This window comes from Calliphora vicina, chromosome 2 (assembly GCF_958450345.1).
Source record: "Calliphora vicina chromosome 2, idCalVici1.1, whole genome shotgun sequence".
NCBI lineage: Eukaryota > Metazoa > Arthropoda > Insecta > Diptera > Calliphoridae > Calliphora > Calliphora vicina.
In genome coordinates this window covers 121,090,596-121,115,651 of record NC_088781.1, presented here as the reverse complement: position 1 = coordinate 121,115,651, position 25,056 = coordinate 121,090,596, and the positions used below count along the sequence as shown (strand labels likewise).

General features: G+C 31.8%; 1 protein-coding gene across 5 annotated transcripts in view; it reads left to right on the top strand.

Annotated features, from left to right (window-relative positions):
* Window positions 1-25,056, top strand: part of LOC135951159 (serine-rich adhesin for platelets) — a 127,568-nt gene that overhangs the window by 79,021 nt on the left and 23,491 nt on the right. For 4 of the 5 annotated variants that reach the window (XR_010575955.1, XR_010575956.1, XM_065500746.1 and 1 more), the window contains exons 3-4: window positions 8,993-9,886; window positions 18,464-19,128. Coding sequence is in view for 3 of the 5 variants with exons in the window: in XM_065500746.1 (XP_065356818.1) it covers window positions 8,993-9,886; window positions 18,464-19,128 (1,559 nt within the window). In the remaining 2 variants the exon portion in view is untranslated. The remainder of the gene's footprint in view (window positions 1-8,992; window positions 9,887-18,463; window positions 19,129-25,056) is intronic. The other variant, XM_065500748.1, reaches the window with a different exon arrangement.

Here is a 25,056-nt window from a genome sequence, read left to right as displayed (position 1 = left end):
CTACAACTTCCTTAAGAAAATTAATGTTCCCTCGTTGTTGTTGCTGTTGCTTTTTAGACAAGACACGGAAATGAACCATTTCTCAAGAAATTTTTTCTAAACTTTAGTTTTTTCCAGCTTTTTTGCTTTATCTTGCTATTCTTTTAATGTCATTGGTTTTTGTCTTCTTGTTAGTCTGTCTCTCGTTTACTAATAGGAGTTGTTTACATAGAAAATATTTTTCTTGTTATTTTTTTTTCAGTGATTTTGTTACCTCTTCTTTATTAGCATTGTTTAGTTTCAATATTTTCTGAAAGAAAACTAAACAAAAAAAAACGAGCAGTCAACCGGCATATTTCAAACATTTCTTTAAGACAGCTACGATGGAAAACAAAAAGAAAATTTTTAAAGTTTTTCATATGCAAAAAGAGGTCAAGCAAATACATGGTAGGTTAAGACTGAGACAAGACAATAGCTTTAAAATGAAATCTTAGCAAAACGAAATTTCCATGTAAGGGAGTTTAACCAAAAAAAAGTTTAAAAGGTCTGTCTTGAAATCATTACAGCTTTATAGAATGCACAGTGGGGCAGGCTGAAAATATTTGGGAAATAAATGAACTTAACTAGGGAACAGATAGCCTAAGCTTCTAGTTGATCGAAGCCTTTGTCTTGAACAGTCGGCCAAAGCAACGGTACTCAACAGACGATCAAAGTCACTATATTGAACAGTTGACCGAAGCCTCTGTATTGAACAGTTGACCGAATCCTCTGCCTTAAACCGATGACCGAAGTCTCTGTATAGAACAGTTAGCCGAAGTCTCTGTATTGAACAATCAGTCGAAGCCTCTGTACTGAACAGACGACCGAAGTAATGAACATTTGACCGTAGCCCCTGAATAGTCGGTCGAAGCCTCTGTACTGAACAGACGACCGAAATCTCTGTATTAAACAGTTGGCCGTAGCCTCTGTCTTGAACAGTCGGTTGAAACCGCTGTATTGAACATACGACTGAAGTCTATGTATAGTACAGTTGGCCGAAGTATCTGTCTTGAACAGATGACTGAAGTCTCTGTATTGAACAGTTGGCAAAAGCTTATGCCTTAAACGATCGGTCGAAGCTCTCTTACTGAACAGACGACCGAAGTCTCAGTATTGAACAATCGAAAATATTTTAATACTGCCCCACTGTGCACTGCTTTAGGAAAAAAATCTTGATTTCAGAATACCAACCATAAGCGTGAGAATCTAAAGCACTTTTTTTGAATACAATTTTGTAACAAAATAATGAATCTTTTGCCATAACTTAACTTAAACTAGATACAAAATTTAGTTTAAAAATTTGCTGAAAAATGAGCTGTGTTAAGAAAATCGTGCGTTGCTTAAAGGGTTTTTGTTTTTCCTATCAAAAAAACAGTCAGTATAAAGACAAAGTAAAGCTTAACAAAATTTAAATAGAGGGTTTTTCTTTTAATACTGTTAAACAATAATAATTTAATGATCTTGCAAAACCAAAACAAAACAAAAAACAAGTTTAATAAAATGTTTATTTATATATAGATTTAAAATCATTTAAAAGAATATTGTCCTTTATACATATAAAGTTGTAGTGATTTTGTGACTCATTTTTAAAAAATAGCCATACAAAAAAAAACTAGGCTTGTTTATGTGATCGTGTATTTATTAACAAAAAACCTTTATGTCTATCAATTTTTATTTATTTATATTTATTTTGTTTTATTTATTAAAAGTTGTTTTATTTTATCTTTTGGTTTGTTGCTCTTTGACCATAAACTTTGTGTTATATACCTGGTTGATATCATTTGCAACTGCATGCATGAGCTATGGCCTCAAAACTGAAAAACAGAACAGAAAATTGTGTTTTTTTTTTTGGCTTTTTGTTTTGGAAAGATAAGTTTTGTATTTAATACATAATATTAACAATAATAACAACAGCTTTAATATTTAACAATGTAAAATGTTATACATGGTCCATAACTCCATTGTAATATGGCTTGAAATACAATGTTGTTTAGGTTTGCTGAGTCCTATGCAGATAATAGAAAATAATGGAAAAATTTTGTATACTCGAGGGTCACTCGGAAAGTTTTAAGCAAATATACATGCATTGACATTATATGCAATTTTGAAAGCTGTCACCCTATCCGGTTAAAGGTTTGCTTACAATGTGACATTGATTAGAAAAATTTTCACAATAAAGATTAGCCATTAGATTGTTTTTTATTGTATGAGATTTGGGAATTTCGAGGTATAACAGTCCAACTTAGGTAGAATATGCAATTCTATATGGGTCATTGATAAAATCTTAAACATTTTTAATATAAACATTTAAGAGAGCTATATTTGGCTGTGCCGAATCGTATATATTAGGGTATTCATTCGACTAATGATCGTTCGATTAATCGAATAATTTCTTAAGAATAATTATTCGAAGAATTTAAAAATGGCCATTTTCGAATAACGAATAATTCGAACAATTTTATGTAGAATAATCGAATAAAACGAATAAATGTTCATGTCTATTTAAATTTATTAAATTGCTTAAAATTTTTCATAATTTCAAATTTAAATAAGTAATAATGACTCACAAAAATTGTATTGTTTCTGATATTCGACAAATGACTAAAGACAAAGGGACTTTCAACCACTGTATATGAATGTTCCGATAGCTCCTTCTATAAATATTACTGCAAGAAGTTACAATTCTAAAAACAAATCTTTAAAAATTTTTAACTTAGGACTTGAACCAATGAAAATAAAAGGTACGGAATAAAATATTTGTTATTTAGCTGGCGAAATATTAGAAGAATCGCAATTAATAATGGAGAATGTGCTTTGGAACGGTCGTCGAAAGTGATATTGAGGATGACATTTATAATGATTACATTGAAATAGATGAAGGCCATGATCTTAAAATATATGTATATAAGTGATGTTATTAACCGCGTACGTAAGTGTTGCAAAATATTTAATAAATCGAATGATAAACAAACTAACGTTTTGTTGCAAGAGTTCGTCATATACTTGATTTTGAACATCTTTGTCTAACATGGTAATAAACTTTTTGCGTATTTGTAAATGCCTGACTTCAAATTAGCCATGTTCACTGACAATAATATAAAACTTTTGACAGATTCCCTTTATTGTGTAATTCCTCAAGACCACTTTATTAAGCAAAGATTCAGCAACGTTGATAGAGCTCGATGTACAATACAATTTGTTATAAATAATTTAGAAATAGTGAATAATTAATTTACTAAATAATTAGTTACTCAATTTAAACCCCAAATTAATGAACGACATAAAAAAGTTCTTATACGTTTATATTGTATTTGAATTCAGGATCATGTCCAACTAGCTCAATTATTTTAAACCATAGCTCCAAAACGGAAACTAAAGGGTTTGCTAGTCAATTGTTTTGTAGATTGTTCGGGAGTTAATCTGATCAGAATATTTATGTTGAAATTTTAATGATGGACTTTGTTTTCGAATGTTTTTTAACATTATCAATACTTGAATTGTTAACTTTAACGTTATTTTTTGTTTTTCTTTAACAATAAAATATTAAAAAACCAACATCAAAACTTCATTCTTTACTTTTTTAAAAATTTTAAATTATTCGAATAATTCGATTAATTTTAAACGTGTGATCGAATTATTCGAACAAGTTAAAATCTCTTATTCGAATTATTCGTTTTATTCGAACAAGAAAAAAATCGAATAATTCGAATACCCTTGTATATACCCTCACCAAATTATAAATTTTTAAATATTTTTAGGTTAACAAAATTTTTTTTTTTTACAAAGTTGTTTTTTTAATTTTTTGGAAAAAATTTGTTTAAAATTTAGCGAAAAAAAAACTTTTGGTGAAAAAAAAATTCTGGTTAAAAAAATTTGGTTGCTATGGTCATTGCAAAGGTCTTTGAAATATCTATCATTAGATATCCATATTATCTATATTATTGACTTAGTAATCCAGATATAGGTAAGAAAATAGGTCAAAAATCGAGGTTGTCCTGGTTGTTTTCCTTATATCTCAGTCATTTGTGGACCGATTTTTTCGATTTTAAATAGCAACCGATCAATCCGGAGATATTGATGTATGAATCGCATATGTAAGTTATTTAGGGGCTTCGGAAAGTTGATTTCAACAGACAGACAGCTGAAATTGCTGGACATTGTTAGATAATGAAGTGGAATTGCCTAGATCTAAAATAAATGTAATTAATGAATACTTCCTATCCAAATTTGCTATCGAATGTAAAATAATATTTTTTTCATGCTAAATTTTTGGGGTACTTTAAAATAAAATTCTTAAAATTATTGTTGTGTCTTATTTCTGACTTTTTCTGGTTTAATTTTCCGTTTCGGTGTTTTCGGGGACTTATAGTAAAATTTCACGGACAATATCTTTGCGAAACATTTTAACCCCTTAAATCCCGGTTTTAATGGTGTTTTTTGCTCTTTTTTAAAAGAAGGATAAAAAAGACCCATGCCTTGTGGATTTTGAGGGTTAATATATTCTACAAAAATGGCCCCTCAAATGAAATTCTGATGTAAACTTTTAAACATCTGTGTCTTTTTTTGTCTCCTCTATCAAACTTTATTGGTCAGACCTTGTAATTATTTTTTGTGTTGTACAGTGTTATTAGCTATCGGCGAAAATCCTAAAAAAATGGAAAAAGAAACTTAAATTTTAATTTTTCATTACCCCTAGATCTGCTCTTGAATTTGATTGATTGCAAGTCATTTTTGATTTGAATTGAAAACGAATTGCACTTCATTTTACAGATTCACTTGAATTGGAAACGAATTGCAACTCCTTTTTACAAATTCATTAGAATTGGAAATGAATTGAAATTCATTTCTACCCAATTCGTTTGAATTGCTTCAAATTTCATTCAATTCTTTTTTGTTGTGAAAAGAATTAATTTAAAATTTAGCTAATTCATAACGAATTAAAATCAAAAAAGAATGATTCATTTACAGCTTTGATTCTCACTTAGTTATTTAAGTAAAAAAGATTGTTTTTGCATCGAAAAGGTCGAATTTTATGAAAACAAAGGGTCATAAGTTTCTTTAATTTGAAAAAAGTGCCTCTGAAGCACACCGATTGCTCACCGAAGCTTATGGTGAATGTGTTCCAACGGTTTCAAAGTGCGAGAGATTGTTTGTGCGGTTTAGAAGTACTAATTTTGAAACGGAAGACAAAGATCGCCCAGGCCAGCCAAAAAAGTTTGAAGACAAAGAATTGTATGCATTACTTCATGAAGATTGTTGTAAAACTCAACAAAATCATTGGGGGCTACTCTATCTGCAATTTCAAAACGTTTATGAGCAGCAGGATTCATCCAAATGCTGGGAAATTGAGAAAGAGACCTTAAAATACGACTTTGCATGCCCGAAATGATGCTCGACGCTACAAAAGAAAATCATTTTTGCACCGAATTATTACTTGCGATGAAAAATGGATCCATTACGATAACCAGAAGCTTAAGAGATCGTATGTGAAGCCTGGCCAATCAGAATCGACCACAAAGCCAAATATTCATGACGGTAAGGAAATCCTCTGTATTTGGTGGGAGGAAAAGGTTCCTATCTATTATGAGTTGCTGAAATCTGGCCAGATCATTACAGGGAACCTGTACCGAATGCTACTGATTCGTTTGAAGAGAGCATTGGCCGAATATGAAACCGTAGTATTGCATCATGACAACGCTTGGCCACATGTTACAATACCTGTTAAAAAGTATTTGGAATGAAGAGTTTCGAAGGTTTTGCCTCACCCGCTTTATAGTATAGACTGTGCCCCGTCCGAATAATATTTGTTTCGATCGATACAGAACGCTAACTCACACGCTTTACAACACAGTATCCGATATTGGATTGATACGTTCTTGGCATCAAAAGATGAGCAGTTCTTTTTGGCTCCGAATCCATATGTTGCATGGAAGATGGGAAAAGGTCAAAAAATTCCGCATTTTTAAGTCATTTTTAAGAGAAAAATAGTGTAAGACGAATACAAATATAGTTTAATGTAAAATTGAAATTCATTTTGTTAAAAACCTCAAATTTTTTACGACTTTGTCTCACATTTTACATCGTAACTTTTTTTCTTCCCAGCCGATTTTGCTGATTTTCAATAGTGAACGTTTTATGACAATGATAAACTAATACTAAGTTGATTTTATTAATTTCAGTTTCATATTGAAAGCATAATCCTGTTTTACAGAGACAGAAGAGTTTACGATTCGATATCGATTCAAAATCATAAGAATACACTCAGATTACACTAGTTTACAAGGTTTTTGCTCATGAATTGAAACATATGGGGATTTGTGTAATTAGGTATTCTAACTTCAGAAAAAATATTTAAAAAAATCCTGGACGTCAAACTTTTGAGATATTTCTTAAAAACGAAACATATAAAAATTTACATTAAATTAGTACAAAAAAATTAAAAGTGAAGTGTTTTAGTTCTATTTTTATAATTATTTTCATTTGTCTCCCTCACGACACTCCAACAGTAGTCTCCTAGCATATTCTGATCCCAAAAACCTTGATAATTCCTCTCGAAAATCTTCAAATCTTGATGGAAACGCTCTCCATGTTCGTCACTCATGTATCCGAGGTTTTCCGGGAAAAAATCCACATGAGAATGTAAAAAGTGAATTTTGAGGGATATATTTGCACCCATCAATTCAAAATTATGTAATAAATTCACAACAATATCTCTGTAATTTTGACTTTTCTTATTCCCCAAAAATTCTTGAACAACAAGTTTAAAAGAATTCCATGCTGCATTTTCAACGTCGGTTAATAGACACTCAAATTTGGTATCAACCAAAATGTTTCTTATTTAACGACCCACAAATATGCCTTCTTTTAGTTTAGCCTCGGAAAGACATGGGAACACGCTGCATAAATATTGAAATGCTGGTTTTGTCTTATCTAAAGCTCTTACGAAATTTTTTAATGTAAATAAGCATTTTGCAGTGTTTGTGTTATAGGAAAACCTTGATTTGACTGAATAATTTTTCCGCAAATAAAACAAAAATGGTCTGGGTTTATTTTACACTTTCCAGAAGACATTTTAAAATAGTTTTTACTTTAGAGTTTTGTATTTAATAGCGATTTATTAACGTTTATCTACAGGAAAGATGTACTTTTAAACAGTATTTATTTTTTTCCCGTTAATTTTTTTTGGAATTTGTCAAAAGAATACAACTCTGAAAGTATCTAGTAGCTTCGCCAGAGTGTTATGTACCCAAAAACGATGTGAATACCTAATTACCACAATTCGGTACACTACAGTATGCATTAGTAGTACTCAGGTCAGGGGAAAAATAAAAACCCATATATCTCAAAATTTGGACGTATAGAAGGGAAACAAAAAATGGTCAATTAACTAGCGTCCCTAGCTCTTCTCGAAAATATAAGTTTCATTCCATGAGCAAACAAAAATGTTTGATTTGTAAACTAGTGTTATTATACTATTCAACAACCTAAAACGGCTGGTCTGAAATATAACAATATCTTTAAACCATACGTTCAGTCTTGGAGTTTTTTCTAAATTTACTTAGTTTTTCAGTTTTATATCAAAAACATTTATGCATTTAATATTGACTTTTTGAGACTAGTTAGAATATATCAAATTGATATCAATAAAAGAAAGGCGCGTTTGAAAATAATCTCTTCACTTTTTATTTCGTAAACATAAAAACAATATTAAATTCAAAGTATTTAAAAGAATAATAAAAATAAAATTGCAGTAGAAATATAATTTTATCAAAAAATAGCTTAAAGGGTGCTTAAAAAAATTTACAATAAAAAAAAATTTACCTGTATCAACTAGATGAGTTGCGAGTAGGGTGATCGATTCTTCGACATTTTTTAGAAACCGGTTTTCGGTTTCTTCGAAAAATTGCAATTTAATATAAACCGGTTTCGGTTTTTTATAATAACCGGTTAACCGGTTTTTTGGAAAAATATTAAAACGCCTAGAAATAAGAAAAAAATGTTTTATTTATTAAAATAATAGTGATTAATACAATTTTGATTACTTATTTTATCCTTCACAAGGTCTTCATCAAATTTGACCCATTTTGAAATTAATATTTAATTTTTTCTAAAAGTGAGTGGTTGATATTTTTGATATTTTATGACGTTAGGTTTTTTTTAAAAAAAAATCTATTTTCTATTTGGCCGATGATCGTTAACCCGATGACCATTTGACCCGATGATCGTTAACGTCAGTAAATTTGAAGACCTTATGAAGATAAAATAATATCTTTTTATAAAACTAGACATTAAAAATTATCTTTTACTTGGTGTATTTGTAGGACATATAGAAAACAAAGCATTGAGTAAGTTTTCAGGCTTTCCAGATCACTTGTGAGATTTTCTAAATACAAAAAGTCTTCTAAAATAGTTGGAGTATTTGTTTTATTTTTTTGAATTTTGAATATTTTTAAAATTTTTAAAACACTAAAACTCATAAAAACACACTTTTAGAAAAAACCGGCAATTTGAGGAGAAAAACCCGGTTTCTTCGATATTCGAAATGTGAGCTTTTCAAAAAAACCGACACCGACCTTAGCAAAAAAAACCGATTATAACCGGTTATTAAAAACCGAGTCGATCACCCTAGTTGAGAGTAACGGAGGGTTAAGTACCATGTATTTTTGAGTTGAATATATCATAGACTTAAATTTAAACATTTTATTATATTTGAAAAGTCTCTCTTAAGATTTAAATATTTAATATTTTTAATGCATTTCAACATTTAGCATACACCACCCTGTAATTTTATCATGATCAATCATACATTTTGCACAACAAAGAAACAATTACACGTAACAAACAACATAATTGGTATTATAATTAGATTAAAAAAAATTATGGCAAAACAAAATTAAAATTAAAACAAAAATCATTTCCTGATCCTTATCATGACACATCCTTTTCTTCTTTTCTTCTTTCAATCTCATTGCAGATATCCGATTCCCAAAATATCTCACAACCCAATGGCACCCAACAGACACAACGCAAACAATTAGAAGTATTACAAACATGCACTGCTGCTGGCGGAGCACTAAAAGTTATACGACAAACAACATCATCACGCTGGTCAACGTCCTCGGCCTCAGCATCACCATTGCTATTATCGGCCAGCACATCACCCATACCACAGCCAATAAACAGAAACCACAACAAACATAGTTTCAAACAAAAAACACATAATTCCAACACTGCCAATGCAAAAAACACCAGCACCACCTCCCCCTCCTCACCATTTCTAGCCCCAACATTATTGACTAATGGTTTTAATCATAAACCTCATCATCAACAGCATCATTTTGATCAGTTGTTGCAGCCGCCACAGCATAAGTTGCAACCACAACAATACCCTCATAGTTTAGTTAATGGTATTAGTAGTAGTCGTAATAAAAATTGGCCAGATTTAACTGAAAATATGTCCACATTGGATATTTGTGATAATGATCATGATAATGAGCATGATCATGACAATGATTATATTGTACAGCACCAACCATCAAGCGATGAACAACAAAGTGATGATAATGACAACGACAATGATCATGATGACGATTCATTAAATGAAGATAATGATCATCAGTATTTATTGAATAAACGTAATAATTTGAAAAATGTTGACTACACCAAACGTCACTCATTTACGGTATTTGCAAATAATGATCATCATCATCATCATAATAGTAATAATAATGATCATGACTCACATCATCACCACAAACACAACAGCGATCATAATTTAAGTCGTGATAGTAGTAGTGGTAGTTGTAGTAATAATAATCAATTATTTCTGTTGGATACGGCGCCAAGTTTAAAGTTAAGTAATCTAATGGTAAGTAGATGATTATCGTCATTGGTTTTTTTTTTGTTTTATTTTTATTGCAAATACCATATTGCAAAAAATTTATATACTCTTATTGTTATTAAGGTTTAGTTAATTTACATGTTAACTGAAAACAATTACGATTTCGATTTATTTTATTTTTCCTCGAAATGATCATTAGTTTTGTGCTATTACAAAAGCAGGTCAACGTAAAAGTTGTTAATGGTTTTGACAGATTATGATGTAAACCAATGGCTATATTGTTTTTTGTTAAACATATTGCAAAAAAGTTAACATTTTGGAATTGGATGACATAATTTGAAAATTACAGTACGAAAAAAAGTGAAGAGGAAATGCTAGCTAACAATAATTATGCACTAATGATCAAGCTTTGTAGTGGGGTAATATAATAAATATATTTTCAAGTCAAAGGTGAATATGTTTGGTTAATATTGTTATGTGTTTATGGTTTATTTCCTTTTAATAAACCGCATGCTTTTTATTGCAAATAAAAGCTTCAAGTTCAATTAAAAAATTATAACTATTTCCAGCATAATCTAGCAGAGACACTTGAGAATGTTCTGTCATACTCCGTAACAATGTTGTTAACACAGTGTTAGCTACATTGTTTATAAGTAGTTTCCAGTAATGGAAATGTTTATAAACACCATGAATGTTGAAAACATATTTTTAAACAAAATTGATAAATGCAATTTTGTAACAATATATTAATTAAAAGAAGTTTCCATTGAAATTGTGAAAATTGTTTTTTTATACATTTTTTCCGAATTTTTAGAAATGTGCAAAGCATAACTTTAAGTCAATTCGACTTCCACTCTAAAATTTCCAAATACTTGTGTTTGGTATCGTGGGAAAGGTAATTTAATGTATAATACTGTGAAATTACAAATATTGCAATATCATGCTCTCGGAGTAATTTGGTTAGCCCGAAGTGCTAGCTGTTTAGAGGAATTTTAAATATGCATTACTTAAGAAGTTTGACAGTTGATAGCGGCCATATTGTCGAAGCTGCATCTGTCGAATCGCCAATTTTCTCCATATCTGTAAAAAAGCCGAACGTCCACAAACAAAATTGTCGGATTTGGGACGATACCAATCCCCATGAAATCTAAGAGCATCCAATGCATAACGAAAAAGTCACTGTTTGGAGTAGATTATCTTCTGGAGGCGTTAGACAGCCCATCACGTTTACCTACAGCGGCAAGCGTTATAGGTCGATAATTACCAACACCTTTTCCCATCTTTCTGCCAACATTTGGATTCCGAGCCAAAAGAACTGCTCATATTTTGAGGCCAAGAACGAATCAAGCCAATTTTGGTTATTCTGTTCCAAAGTGAAGCATATACCAGAGATAGCGTTCTTTATCGATGAAAACAAATAGTAGTAGGACGGGTCAAGGTCTGGACTATAATGGTGATGAAACTTCCTAATCACTTCCTTATAATTACTTTTTACCATGTATTGCCACATGTGACCGAGTATTATTATGATGGAAAAGTACGGTTTCATGTCTGGTCACATATTCTGGGCGTTTTTCGGCCAACGATCGCTTCAAACAAATCAGTTGCGTTCAGTAAAGGTTCCCTGTGATGGTCTGGTCAGACTTCAGCAGCTCATAATAGATATGACCCTTTTGCTCCTACTACATACAGAGCATTACATTAGAGCCATGGATATGTGGCGTTGGTGTCGATTCGGCTGGTTGGCCGAACTTCACATACGATCTCTTACGCTTCTGGTTATCATAACGGATCTTCTGTGGGATTCGGGAGTTTTGCGGAAATCATGTCATCAATTTAAGTTGGCATGATTTTTTGATTAAGCCAAACTAAAATATTGACTTTTGACAGACCTCGCTTTTGCCATTCAGCATTGAGTTTTGCCAAATATGTGAATTTTGGTGCTGACATCCATCAGCCTAATCAACTTTTGTTTGAATATTCGGGCGAGGAGTCTATATGTTGAACTTTGGCCGATGAATAACAGGTCGGTGATGTGTTTTAATGCTGGATTGCATGTGAATGTGATGAAGAGGTCCTACATGTGACGCTGTGTATGTCGCTGGCAAGATCACCATTTGGCCAATATTCGCAGCGTTTCCATCATTGACGATCGCATCATGCAAGTGAATATATTCCTCAACGCGTAGTTTTTTTTGATTCAACCGAATGAAGAGCAAACGTTCACTTCATATGTCGAAAATGAATTGACATTTCGACAAGTATTTACATTCATTTGTCCTCATCATAATATAATAATCATAGTCAATGTTGACTCTTCATTTGCATTACGTTAAAGTGATACCCATTCTCACCCCGTGGAAAAAGCACTGGATATTGTAGGGCATCATACGACCGATGAGTTTCGACAACTCGTTGAACACTTGCGTGCCGTCGATGGATGATATCTCATCGCTCGAAGTATATATCATGCTCATCAGCCGGTGTCTTGTCAGATCTTATCACAACCTTATAATCATCAGTCGGCATCTGGTCTAGGGCGATTTTGAATAGTCAGATAAAGCTGTTGTGTTCGTGTAACATTGCTTGAAGATTCGACCGTCTGACTTCAGTACTGATTACGCAACGGTGTTCGGCTTCTGTAGCTTCATTTCCAGAGAAATAAATTTGAAGGAGCATAGGAAGCGAGAGCAACGATGCAATTCTGTTGTTCATTTGGCATTGAACTTTAAAGGTGGATATGAAGGCGACGTTGTTTACGATATTAGTTGCCCCGAAGGACCTCATTTGAAAGCATGAGTTGTACTTTTGGATATTTTGAAGGAAATGCTTGGAAATTGGAACTTTAAAACGCTGCAATATAAGCTAAGTTTGTTCATTGCTCCAATCTGTACGTCCTTGTGATTCCTGTATTCATCATCCTTATTGTAAAGATACTTTAAATCGATTCTTTCTCTTGATCGAGCCATTCGGAAGAGATTGGCTTCTAGTCTTTCGATATATTGTTGGGCTGTCTCTGCAGCTCTCGATGAAGATGCACTGTGACGCATTTACTGAAGCCGTTATTCGAGTTCTCCTACCGTTTCTGCGGCTCTAGATGTAGATAGTTTGAAACTCTCATAAAAAAATGTGCCTTCTTTGGCTGCAGTTTGGAATTGGTAAACGTTATCATGGTTAGAAAAAGTCATATCAGAGCTTTAGTGAATCATAGAAAGGTAAAACTTGCTTTGATATGTTCTTAAATATTCGGGAATAAATTTGAAAAATTTGACTTTTATATCTTTTTAAAAAGATAATTCTGTGTAGATTTCAATTCCATTATTACAAAAATAAGTGGTTAATAAAAATTTGTTTGAAAATACTGAAAATACTTAGTTTTCCCTTGGAAACGCATTTCCAAATATCAGAGCTGATGTAGCATCGTTTAAACTTATCTAATTTGACTTAAATTTCTAGACATTGCATTCGATCCACACTCCATTATATTTAAAACAAATTTGACTATTTACTCAATTTGATTTACCATATTTTCCTTGTAAACATAAAACGTGTTCATTCCCTTAAAACAAAACTATTAATCTTCTTTTTTATTTAAATCACAACTTCAAACATCTTTGCCTACAATTTCAACAAATTAAACCTTTGACTCCTAAAATTTCACTTGTCTTGTTAACAAAAAAAAATATTTTTTTTAATTTCAAACAGACAGCATTTGCTAACCAATCAATATTTTCTTAAATAAAATTATAGTACATTGAACTTTTTTTTATTTTAATTTGATTTTTTTATAAAGCCCAACAAGAAATTATTAAATTTCATTGTTTATAGTCAAGCATGAAATCAAATGATTCTTATTTAACAAAAATTCGAGAACAAGTTGAAAATAAAAAATATAATCACAAGAACAGCATGAAATGACACCTTTATTTTAATGTTTAAGACCAAAAAGAGCAAAACTAAAAAAAAAAACACCGCCATGAAACATGATGATGGAAGAGTAGAAAAGTATAGTTAATGACTGGTAATTCCGTATGATGGTAATAAGTCAAGGAGAAATGAAAACAATGGGTCGGTGTTAAAGAGAAAGAAGTAACGAACAAATGTTTTGTTGATTTAAAATGCCATTAGTGCTTATTTTGGCATTTTAAATGAAGACAAAAATAACATTAAACATTTCTTTTTAATGAAATTCTGTCTAAACACCCACAACATTTTGTTTATGTTTCTGAAATTTTTCGAATAAAAACCAATGAAACCGTTAAAATGAAATGTAAGTTGGAGTTAAAGTTAAAAATACATACAGTGATTGGAAAAATTATGAAACTGAACCCACTAAATGCAAATAAATTTTATGTAACACAAATATTGATAAATTATGCCTCATCATTGAAAGTAATTTTAAATTTATTCTTTAATAATGAGCACAACATCATCAGCATATGTCTGATGATCTCTTTCCACTTAAATTTTAAACCACTAAACTGCTTTTATTTGCAATCAAAAGAATCGGTTTATTTAAAGGAAATAAACCACCGTTTTTAAAAGGTAAAAACGTAATAATATATTTTCCGCTTATTAAAGGCTAAATTAAATATTTTAATGAAGGGAGATGGTACAGAGACTTCTACACAGCAAGTGCTAATAAGACTAAAGAGGGAACAAAGTAAATAAGTCTTTGATGCTGTATTGTTCGGCCACATATTCCTCGTCTGATCGATATTATTTGATCAAACATTTTTTAAGTTTAAAAAATAGTTAGAATTGAAGTTAAATTCCAATAATATTTGCAAGTGCTGGAATTCCATTAAAAGATTTAATTTAGCCTTTAATAAGCTGAAAACGAAAAATATAATTTTACGTTTTTACCTTTTAAAAACGGTGGTTATTTCCTTTAAATAAATCGTATTCTTTTGATTGCAAATAAAAGCAGTTTAATTGTATACAACAATTTAAAATAGTACCTCTCATTTAATACACACTGGTAATGTAGCGCTTATGATAAACTGAACTGACTGCAACCGCTGCCACTATTTATATACAGCGCCATCTTCCAGCTGTTTCATGAATTATCTTAACGGACACAATTAGAATGCTTTTAGCAGCTTCAATGTTAATGCTAGCAGCTTTAACATTTAATGTTGCCATTCTTACGCGCAATGTTAATAACTGCATGTTATCAACATTATTGTTAAGTGGAAGTTTCCACTGACAAAAATGTTTATAAATGTTCCAAGCAGTCTTTACAGACAGTTGAATTCAAATTGATAGTGCAATTTTGAGGCATTAATTTAAACAACTGAGACACATATTAATCGGTATTAAATTCGGTATCAAGCAGTGATTAACAAATCATATGATTCAAAAATAAGTCAGATGATTTTCAAACAAACAAATCAGATGATAATTCAGATTATGAAAAGCTTATGGAGCAGTGTAACAATATGGTTCTGGGTTTGTTTCTTGAATCAGTTAGTGATCTAGGATGAAGCTCAATCGTGGATCATTTAGTTATCAAAGACTTAACTCAATAGTGCATGATTTAGTAATATAGGATGAAACTCAATCATGGTGATCAAAGGCTAAGTTTTATCTGGATCATTATGCGATCTAAGATGAAGCTCAATCTGGATCATTTAGTGATATAAGATGAAGCTCAATAGTGGATCATTTAGATATAAAAGACTGAATATTTAGTGATCTAAGATTAAGTTCGATCGTGGACCATTACGAGATCTGGGATAAAGCTCAATAGTGGATCATTTAGTGATCAAAGACTAAGTTTAAGCTGGATCATTATGTGATATAATATGAAGCTCAATCTGGATAATTTAGTGATATAAGATAAAGCTCAATAGTGTATCATGTAGAGATGAATGACTAAGTTCAATCTAGATCATTTTGTGATCTTAGATGGTGCTTGATCGTGGACCACTTCGAGATCTAAAATGAGGTTCAATAGTCGAATATTTCGCGATCTTTTACGAAGCTCAATATATGATTATTTAGCGATCTTAGATAATTTGTAATATAAAATTATGCTCAAACTTGTATCATTCTGCCATAGATATTCTGGTTGATTTTTATTCGTGTGAGGATTTAGCAATGAGTAAACTTTTTCCATATTAGCATTGTAAATACACAATGGGGCACATAATACTGTAATTAATATAGCAAACCAAGGGATATAGATCACAGATATGCCCAATTAAAAAACTAAGGTAGCCCTTAATAAAGAAAAGTTTGATTTTTCCTAGTGAATTTCGTATTTGTCGTGATTTTAAAAGTTTGGCGACATTTTAACCCCAAGTGCCATTAAGGGTTAATTTAAATTTTTGTGCTGTTGTTATAAATACTAGACTTTATGTTATATTTTTCTTAAGTTTCATCAAAATCGTCTCAAAAATATATAAGATTTCGCTATCCTTCCATTAGATATTCCAAATATTGATAAAATTGACTTTTGACCTTCACGATTAAAGGTTTAATTTTTTCCAATTTTAGTAAAACTTTCAGAGTATATTTAGAATTATCTGGTCTATAATACTCTGCATAGGTTTTACTTAAAATTCATAACAGTAAGGAAATTGAGCTTATTCGCTAAAATATGGCCAAATAATTTATTTTTCTTGAAAAATTAAAAAAAAATCTATAAGAGATATTTTCATAATTTTTACATCGTTTTATTCCCCATTATGTTCTCAATAAATCACAATGTGATGATCAAAAATTTCTGAAATTTGTTTAACAAAATTTTTAAAAATCTGAAAATGGAATTTTGAAACTGCCGTTAAAAAAATTAGATTTTTTGGTAACAAAACTCATATACAAGTAAATATGGATATATTTTAAGTAAATGTGAGCTTTAGTTTTAATATTTCTCATAATATGTTAATTTTGTTCCTTCATTTCTTGTTCTAGTGGCCTGAAAAAGAAATGGCCTGTGGAATTTTAAATAATTTTTTTAACTAATTTTTGTCTTTTATATGTCATTAGAACGACAATTACGTACACATTTCTATTCTTTCAAATTAAATTGCAAACATAATTATACCCTACACCACCATAGTGGGGAGGGTATTATGCGTTTGTGCAGATGTTTGTAACGCCCAAAAATATTGGTCTAACACCCACCTTAAAGTATACCGATCGACTTAGAATCACGATTAAACGTCCGTCCGTCTGGTTGGCTGGCTGTCCATGTAAACCTTGTGCGCAGAGTACAGGTCGCAATTTTGAAGATATTTCGATAAATTTTGGTACATATTACTTTTTCGGCCCAAGGACCAAGCCTATTGAAACTGGCTGAAATCGGTCCATTATTTCACCTAGCCCCCATACAAAGTCCCCTCGAAATTGGACTTTATCGGTCATAAATGTTTAATTTATCTATGTATCTACACAAATTTCGCTCCAAATAAGTTTTATATATACAAAACTCATGTCACCAAATGTTGTTACGATCGGTCCATAATTAGTCATAGCTCCCATATAGACCCGCTTCCGAAAATCACTTTAACGTGCATAAATCGCTTAAAAATTTTGGTATACACACAAAATTCAACATAGTTATATAGACATAATATAGACATAAATCACTCGACCTAATATCAAGGTGATCGGTCCATAATTGGTCATAGCTCCCATATAAGGCCCACTTCCGAAAATCACTCATGAATATAAATTATTGATATTTTAAAAGAAAAATATTTTTACTCATTTACTTGGTGTAGGGTATTATATGGTCGGGCTTGACCGACCATACTTACTTGTTTTTTAATGGCAAAATTTTTACAAAAACTGAAAAATTGCATTTTTACCCTTGCTTGCCATAATAAGAACTTTTTGGGAAAATTTTCTGCTTTTGGGTCCTAAACATTTCTTGAGCATTAGCGGATGTGTTGAGAGCTCTTTTTAAAATGCTTTCTATTTATGGGCTTTAGAAACATCATGCGGACCACTCCTTCTACCTAAACCAGGTTTTCTATAAACGGACAAGATCTCCCGATACTGTTTAATGACATTTGAATCAATTTGACGGCAGACCTTTGATTGTTTGGCCAACTTTTTTTAGGACCAAATTGGATTTTGCTGAAAATATTTAAAAATTTTAGTACGCACTTTTTTCTCGTCACTCATTTTAATCACTCATTTTAATCAGATTAAGATTAATTGACATTAAACATAATAACTGACATGCTTTACAAAGGTAACTTGATCAAAAAAAAAAATCAAATAATTTTTGGATTAAATGTTTTAATGAAAAACGTGTGTTAAGAATTTTTCGATCTCAGTCCATAAAAACCAATTGATCACCAAAATCGCCAAACTGAGTATAGGGTTTTACTATGTTTTAGTAGTAGAGTCGAACATATACTCTCATGACCATGTGTTTTTTGCGCTTTTGCTCTGTGTAATAAACTAGTACGAACAATTTCTCCACTCACTGTACTACAATCAATCATAAGATTTTAAAAGTTTCCAAAAAAAATATAAAATGATCATGCACCACAAACAGATTTAAAGTAATAAACAGTTATTTAAAGTCTTTAAACTAAAACTATATATGTATATGACATTGTTGTTGTCTTTTGTATCTCATTACAGAAAAGTAGTTCCAGCCTATCGAATAGTTCAAATAATTCCACGACTGCATCTCAGGCAACAGCAATGACAACAACCACAACAACAACAGCAAATCCAACGTCAATGAACACCCACAAGAGTATGACAACAAACAAAATAAGCCTACATGCAATTGTTGGCAGCAGCGGCAACAATAACACAACAACAACAACATCATCGACACCATCACCAACAACGACGACAACGACACGACCATCTTGGCAGCAACCTACCTTATATAGACAAAACAGCCACAACAACAGTAACAACAGCAACAATATACATTTAATGAAATCACGCGTAGGTGACAACACTAACAATTGTTGTAGCAGCAGCAATCACAGCAGTAGTAGTGATGAATCGCGTTCATATGCTGGCAAAACTGAAACAGATCTTCGTCATCTCCAGCAAGAGCAACAACAACAACATCGTCAGTCGTCTCCCAATCAACATCATCAGCTACAGCTACAGCAGCAACAGCAAATACATTTTAAACAAAACGATAGATTGACACCAACGCATTTGCCACATTCATACCATCGTGTCGATTTGGAAAGTTTCCGGCATTATAATAATAACGACAACACAACAAATATTAACAACAACAGCAACTACAACAACAACGATACTGATGATGATGGCTTACGGTAAGATTTATTTCATATTTATAATATTTTTCTTCTTCATTTTCATCTTCGCGTACTCTTCCCCTTCACATCCTCCATTTTTTGTCTTTACTCTCTTTAATTTAGTTTTTTTTTTGTTAGTGAATGATTTTTGTTCGACTTTTCAATATTATTTTGAGTTTTTTTTTTCGATGTTGTTATTGTTATTGTATTTTTTCGTTAATGAATAATTTATTTTAAAGTGGCTGGGGGTTTTTAACAATTGTTATTTTACATTTATTTAAGTTTTAATTGTGTTTTCGAGAGGTTTGGTAAGATGATCGCTTAAAAATCAGTTTTGTCAAGCTCAAACAAAATCAATGTGAAATAAATGTTAAAATAATATTGTGAAAATATGTCAAAAAAATAAGCAATAAATTGAAGAAAAAAAGTGTGGGAGATTTTGAAAAAACTGGGTCTAGTGGAGTTATTGTGAAAAATAATATTTGTACGACTTCAATTATAAATGATGAGTTAATAAAAGTGAAAAATATTCCCAGGATCACTTAAACTTTCTTGTAGTGACAACTGTCTGAGACATAAAGCTGTGCCATTCGGAAATATCGTATCACTAATCTGTCATAATCTCCATTATTTTCCAAATCTAAATCAAGTGAATTTTGTGTAAAAAATATTATTTCTAGGTTTTGTTACCTCAATTTAAAAACTATAGTGTAAATCTATTTCTCACACCAATGTTAATTATTCAAATTAATTTAATTACTACCTATCTTGGATATTTCGGTAGTCCGAACTGTAATTACGTCAATCGATAAAAATTAATCTTATATACGACTCATAGAATTAATTTATTGACTGTTATTTCTATTTCTATTAATTCTGCTGTCATATTTTTCCATGTTGGTGTTGTGAAATATAATGTAGTTTGTGTAAATTTAATAATATTTTAAGAAAACAGTGATCTTTTGCCATTGTATGTGTTTAATTTGAATAGAAAAACTCAAGTAAAAACGTATAATAAGGAGTGAGATCGAAAAATTCTTAACACACGTTTTTCATTACATTTTTTAACCCAAGTATTATTTGAATTTTTTTTTGATCAAGTTACCTTTGAAAAACATGTCAGTTATTATGTGTAATGTCAATTATATTAATTTTTTTGTTAATCTGATTAAAATGAGTGACCAGAAAAAAGTGCGTACTGAAATTATTAAATATTTTCAACAAAACCCAACTTGGTCTTACAAAAAGTTGGCCAAGCATACAAAGGTCTGCCGTCAAACTGTTTCCAATGTTATTAAACAGTACCGGGAGAACTTGTCAGTTGATAGAAAACCTGGTTCAGGTAGAAGGAATGGTCCACATGATGTTTCTAAAGCCAAAAAAATAGAACGCATTTTCAAAAGAGCTCCCAACACATCCGGTAGGAAAGCAGCCCGGTTAGCTCAGTGCTCGGACTATTTGGTACGAAAAGTTAAAGCTAATGCAGGTTTAAAAACATACAAGGCTCAAAAAGTTCCTGACAGGAACGCTACTAAAAATTTAGAGGCCAAAAACAGAGCACGGAAATTGAAGTCAAGTTTTATAAAAAAATATTCTTGCTGCATAATGGATGACGAAACGTATGTTCTGGCAGATTTTTCGCAACTTCCAGGTCAAAAATTTTATGTTGCTGATGCTCGAGGGAATGTTGAAGAAAAGTTTAGGACCCAAAAGCAGACAAAATTTCCCAGAAAGTTCTTGGTATGGCAAGCAATATGCAGTTGCGGCAAAAGAAGCCACTCATTTGTTACAACGGGCTCTATAAATACCGAAATTTACATCAAGGAATGTTTACAAAAAAGGCTGCTTCCATTCATAAGACTTCATAATGTGTCCACTTATTTTTGGCCTGACTTGGCATCCTGTCACTATGGCAAACAAGCCCTTGAGTGGTACAAGAACAATAATGTGGTATTTGTACCAAGAGAGGCAAATCCTCCAAACTGCCCGGAGCTAAGGCCAGTGGAGAGATATTGGGCTCTTGTTAAAAGAGAATTGAAGAGTACAAAAAAGGTGTCCAAAAGTGTGGTAGATTTTAAACGGAGATGGACTACATGTTCGAGCAAAGTGACAGAAAGCACTATAAAAACGTTAATGGAAGGGTTTCCGAAAAAGGTTCAAAATTTCATCACTAGTGATTAAAACTATAAAAATAATTTTTTTTGTAAATTGTAATAATAATTTCAATCAAATAAAAAAAAAATTAAAGCTGTAAGTTTAGTGGTTTCTTTTTTATAAACATATATGTATGTTAAGAATTTTTCGATCTCACTCCTTACTATGATAAGTTTGATTTGAAACATTTATATGAGATCACAATAATTTATAAAAATTTAATACTAATTTCTCTTTAAAAATATGAATGATATTAATACCCCAGTAATTTTTAAAATGCCAGCCCAGTTATAAATATAAATACTGGTACTTCCGACTTTGGTTCCCCATATCGACTTTGAACCATTTTAAACCACAGTCAGCTCATTACTCTTCAAAGACCTCAGCATGAACAACAGTTTAAATTTAAAAAAAAATACGGTTAATGGTGAATCCGCTTTTCAGCTGAAAGAAATTTACGGTTAAATCCATTATATTAAAAAAATCTCAAAAAGAAACTCATTTAAAAAAGGAAAAACTAAGATTACATGAGTAGATTCATGATCGTACACAAAAGATAATTAAAGATAATTGTATTCAAATGTTGGCCGCGACCTGATGAAATAAAACGAACTCCACACACGACGTTGAATTGACTAGTCACGATCTTCACCCACACTCTCCGCTACAGCCCAATATTCTAATCACTATTTCTAGCTGGATGTGGTCTATTCGGTCGAAAAGCATTTCTCAGAGATCGCCGATTTTTGAAACATATAAATTCTCATCGTTCCTACAAGGAGTATAGAGGTTCAATAAAATGTTTGAACATCTCTCTATTTTGTGCTAACACGTTCACTTCTCCCCAACTCTTGCCATTTACTTCGGCCTCAATCTGTCTTCTCCATATATGAGCTGGGCGTCCCCTTCTTCTGTTCCCTTGCGGGTTTAAGTCTATGGCAGTTCTAGTGATGTTGTTAGTCTGGCTTCTATGAGTGTGACCGATCCAACGCCATTTTCGTCTCCTTATTTAAATCGATAGGGGTTTTTCCTAGAGCGTATGATTAGATATGATTCTCGGCCGGAATACGCGTACACCCAGCGAAAAAATTAACACATCCGTGTACAATTTGACACCATTCGGTGTCAATAGTGTATCAACCCCGTATGTGTACAAATTGTACACGAACGGTGTCAATTTGACAACGAAAAAATGACACCATTCCGTTGCCGAATTGACACCATCCGTTGTCGATTTGACAACGTTCGTGTACGATTTGATACCAGACCGTTGTCAATTTTACACCATAAGTTGTCGACTTGATACCGTTCGTGTACGATTTGACTTCTGAAAATTTGTCGTTTCTATTTTTTTGGTAATTAATATAAATAACAATTTCTTTATTTTTTACATTTTTTAATACAATACTTAAATATAAAACAAATATAAAAACTATAAGTTTCGATTTGGAGTTGTATGTCGTCACTGGATTCGGTGGTCTTCTCTGCCTGGATCTTCACTGACTTCACTGCCTGGATCTGCATCTGCATCAACACAAATTCGCAATCAAACACAATTACACTTTCTTTTATATTTTGGGTTTTAAACCATTTATTTGCATCACAATTACCCTTTATTATTTATTAAAATATTTTAAATTTTTTAATGTAAATAAAATTAAAACACACTTATAAAAAGCAACTCACGTTGAAATGCGTCGCGAATAATTTAACAACATTGCGTTGTCGATTCGTACCCATTTGTTTACAAATTGTAAACGTACGGTGTCGAAAAAAAGTGACACCGTATGGTGTCAAAATGACACCAACCGTTGTCGATTTTACAACGTCGTTTTTCCCTCAGTGTAGGATCTTGCGAAGACAGCGGTTCACGAATACTTGCATTTTTCGTATATCACGAGTGGTAGCGTTCCAAGTTTCGCAGCCGCATAGAAGGGTCAATTTTACATTGGCATTAAAGATTGCAATTTTCGTAAGCAGAGATAAAAAGGGGGATATCCAACTAGGTTTTAGGCTGCTAAATGTTTGACTTGCCTTCTACAAGCGATTATCGATGTTCTCTATTTCGCTTGCACTAATTGCAAATAAATTCCGGAGGTTACATTAATACATAAAGTTGTTGTGTTCGTGACAGTTATTTTCAAAACTGCTGATTTCGCTGCAAGCGATACGCTTCGTAAGTTTGCCGCGAGATCAGAGTAGCTGCGAGCAAGTAGACAAATATCGTCAGCATAATCAAGATCGTTTAGGCAATCCTAAAATCCCTACAATATGTTTCCAGAACTATATTAAATGGAATTGGTGACAGGACACATTTCTGTCGGACACCTATCCCAACTCTCACAGTTTCACTTAGCAATTTGCCATGTTTATAAGGCGTATAAGTATGAAAGGTATTCTCCTACATGCCAATGAACTCCATATCACATCGTGGTTTAGTTTATCAAAGGTCTTCTCGAAGTCTATGAAGCATAGATACATTGGTGAGCGCCACTCTACAGATTGTTCCACAATAACACGTAGGCTGTTTATGTGGTCGATGTTTGGACTTATGGGGTCTGCATCCAGCTTGTTCCTGCCTTAGAATTGGTGTTACCCTGTCGGAAATCCTCTTGGCAATTCTCTGGGCTATTACCTTATTACTTTCGTCATCTCATGCAGTGATCAATCGTTTTGGTAGGTTAATGTGGTAGCTCACGGCTCACCACGCCTCTCAATAATATCGATGAACTAGATCAAGTCGCAATTTGAAATTGAATTGGTAAAATGAGTATCATATAAAACCTGTCGTAGGCATTTATGCAATAAGGTCACACAATAATTTTTCTGATACCCTTGATAGATCGTTATGCTTAGCAGGCTTGGGCGATGCCAATTACATTTTCCATTAAATTACTTTAGGTGTAATTGCAATTGATAATTTCAAATTACAATTACATGTAATTGTAATTGAAGAATTATGATTACAATTACTGGTAATTGTAATTGCGATTTTTCAATTACAATTACATGTAATTGTAATTTGAAAAATTCAATTACAATTAACAGTAATTGTAACAATTACCAGTAATTGTAATTGATAGAAAAAGCATATGTAATTTATTAAAAAGTAATTTAGTTACTTTAAATTCAATTACATTTATAAATATTAAACCGGTTTACCGTTTTTTTCATCTTTGTAAACTCGACCGGTTTCAGGTTTCTTTAACGGTTTTAATGAAATATGTTTTTTTAAAGCTCATTTAAACATATTTTTAAAAACTTTGATACTATTTTTAAAAATATTATTTCGTCAAAGATATAAAATAATTGCATAAAGAATTAAAAAATGTAAAATTTTCGAGGATTTATTACTCAATTCTTAAGGACCATATAAGGACCATTTACGAACACATTAAGCTGCATAAATATCTAAAAAATATTAATATTGAACAAAAATTCCATACCTATCCGTAATTTATATTTGCAAATCATACTACAGGATTTTGTGAATATAGTCCATATTTGGCTATACCTCCCATATAAGGTCAACTCCCGAATAAGATCGTAATAAATTTCTTACAAATATAGTTATCAAGTTGAAATTCGAAACAAAAAATTTCAATATATATAAAAATCACTGTACTCAATTTTATGAAGATAAATTATTGTCATAGCCTTCGCATGAGAAACATTTTCGGAAAACTCATTAACCTTCACAAATCTCCAAAATAAATCTTTACTGAACCAAGTAGGTCATAGCCCCACATATGTCCCTCAACCCAAAAATACATTAACGCACATTTATATCGA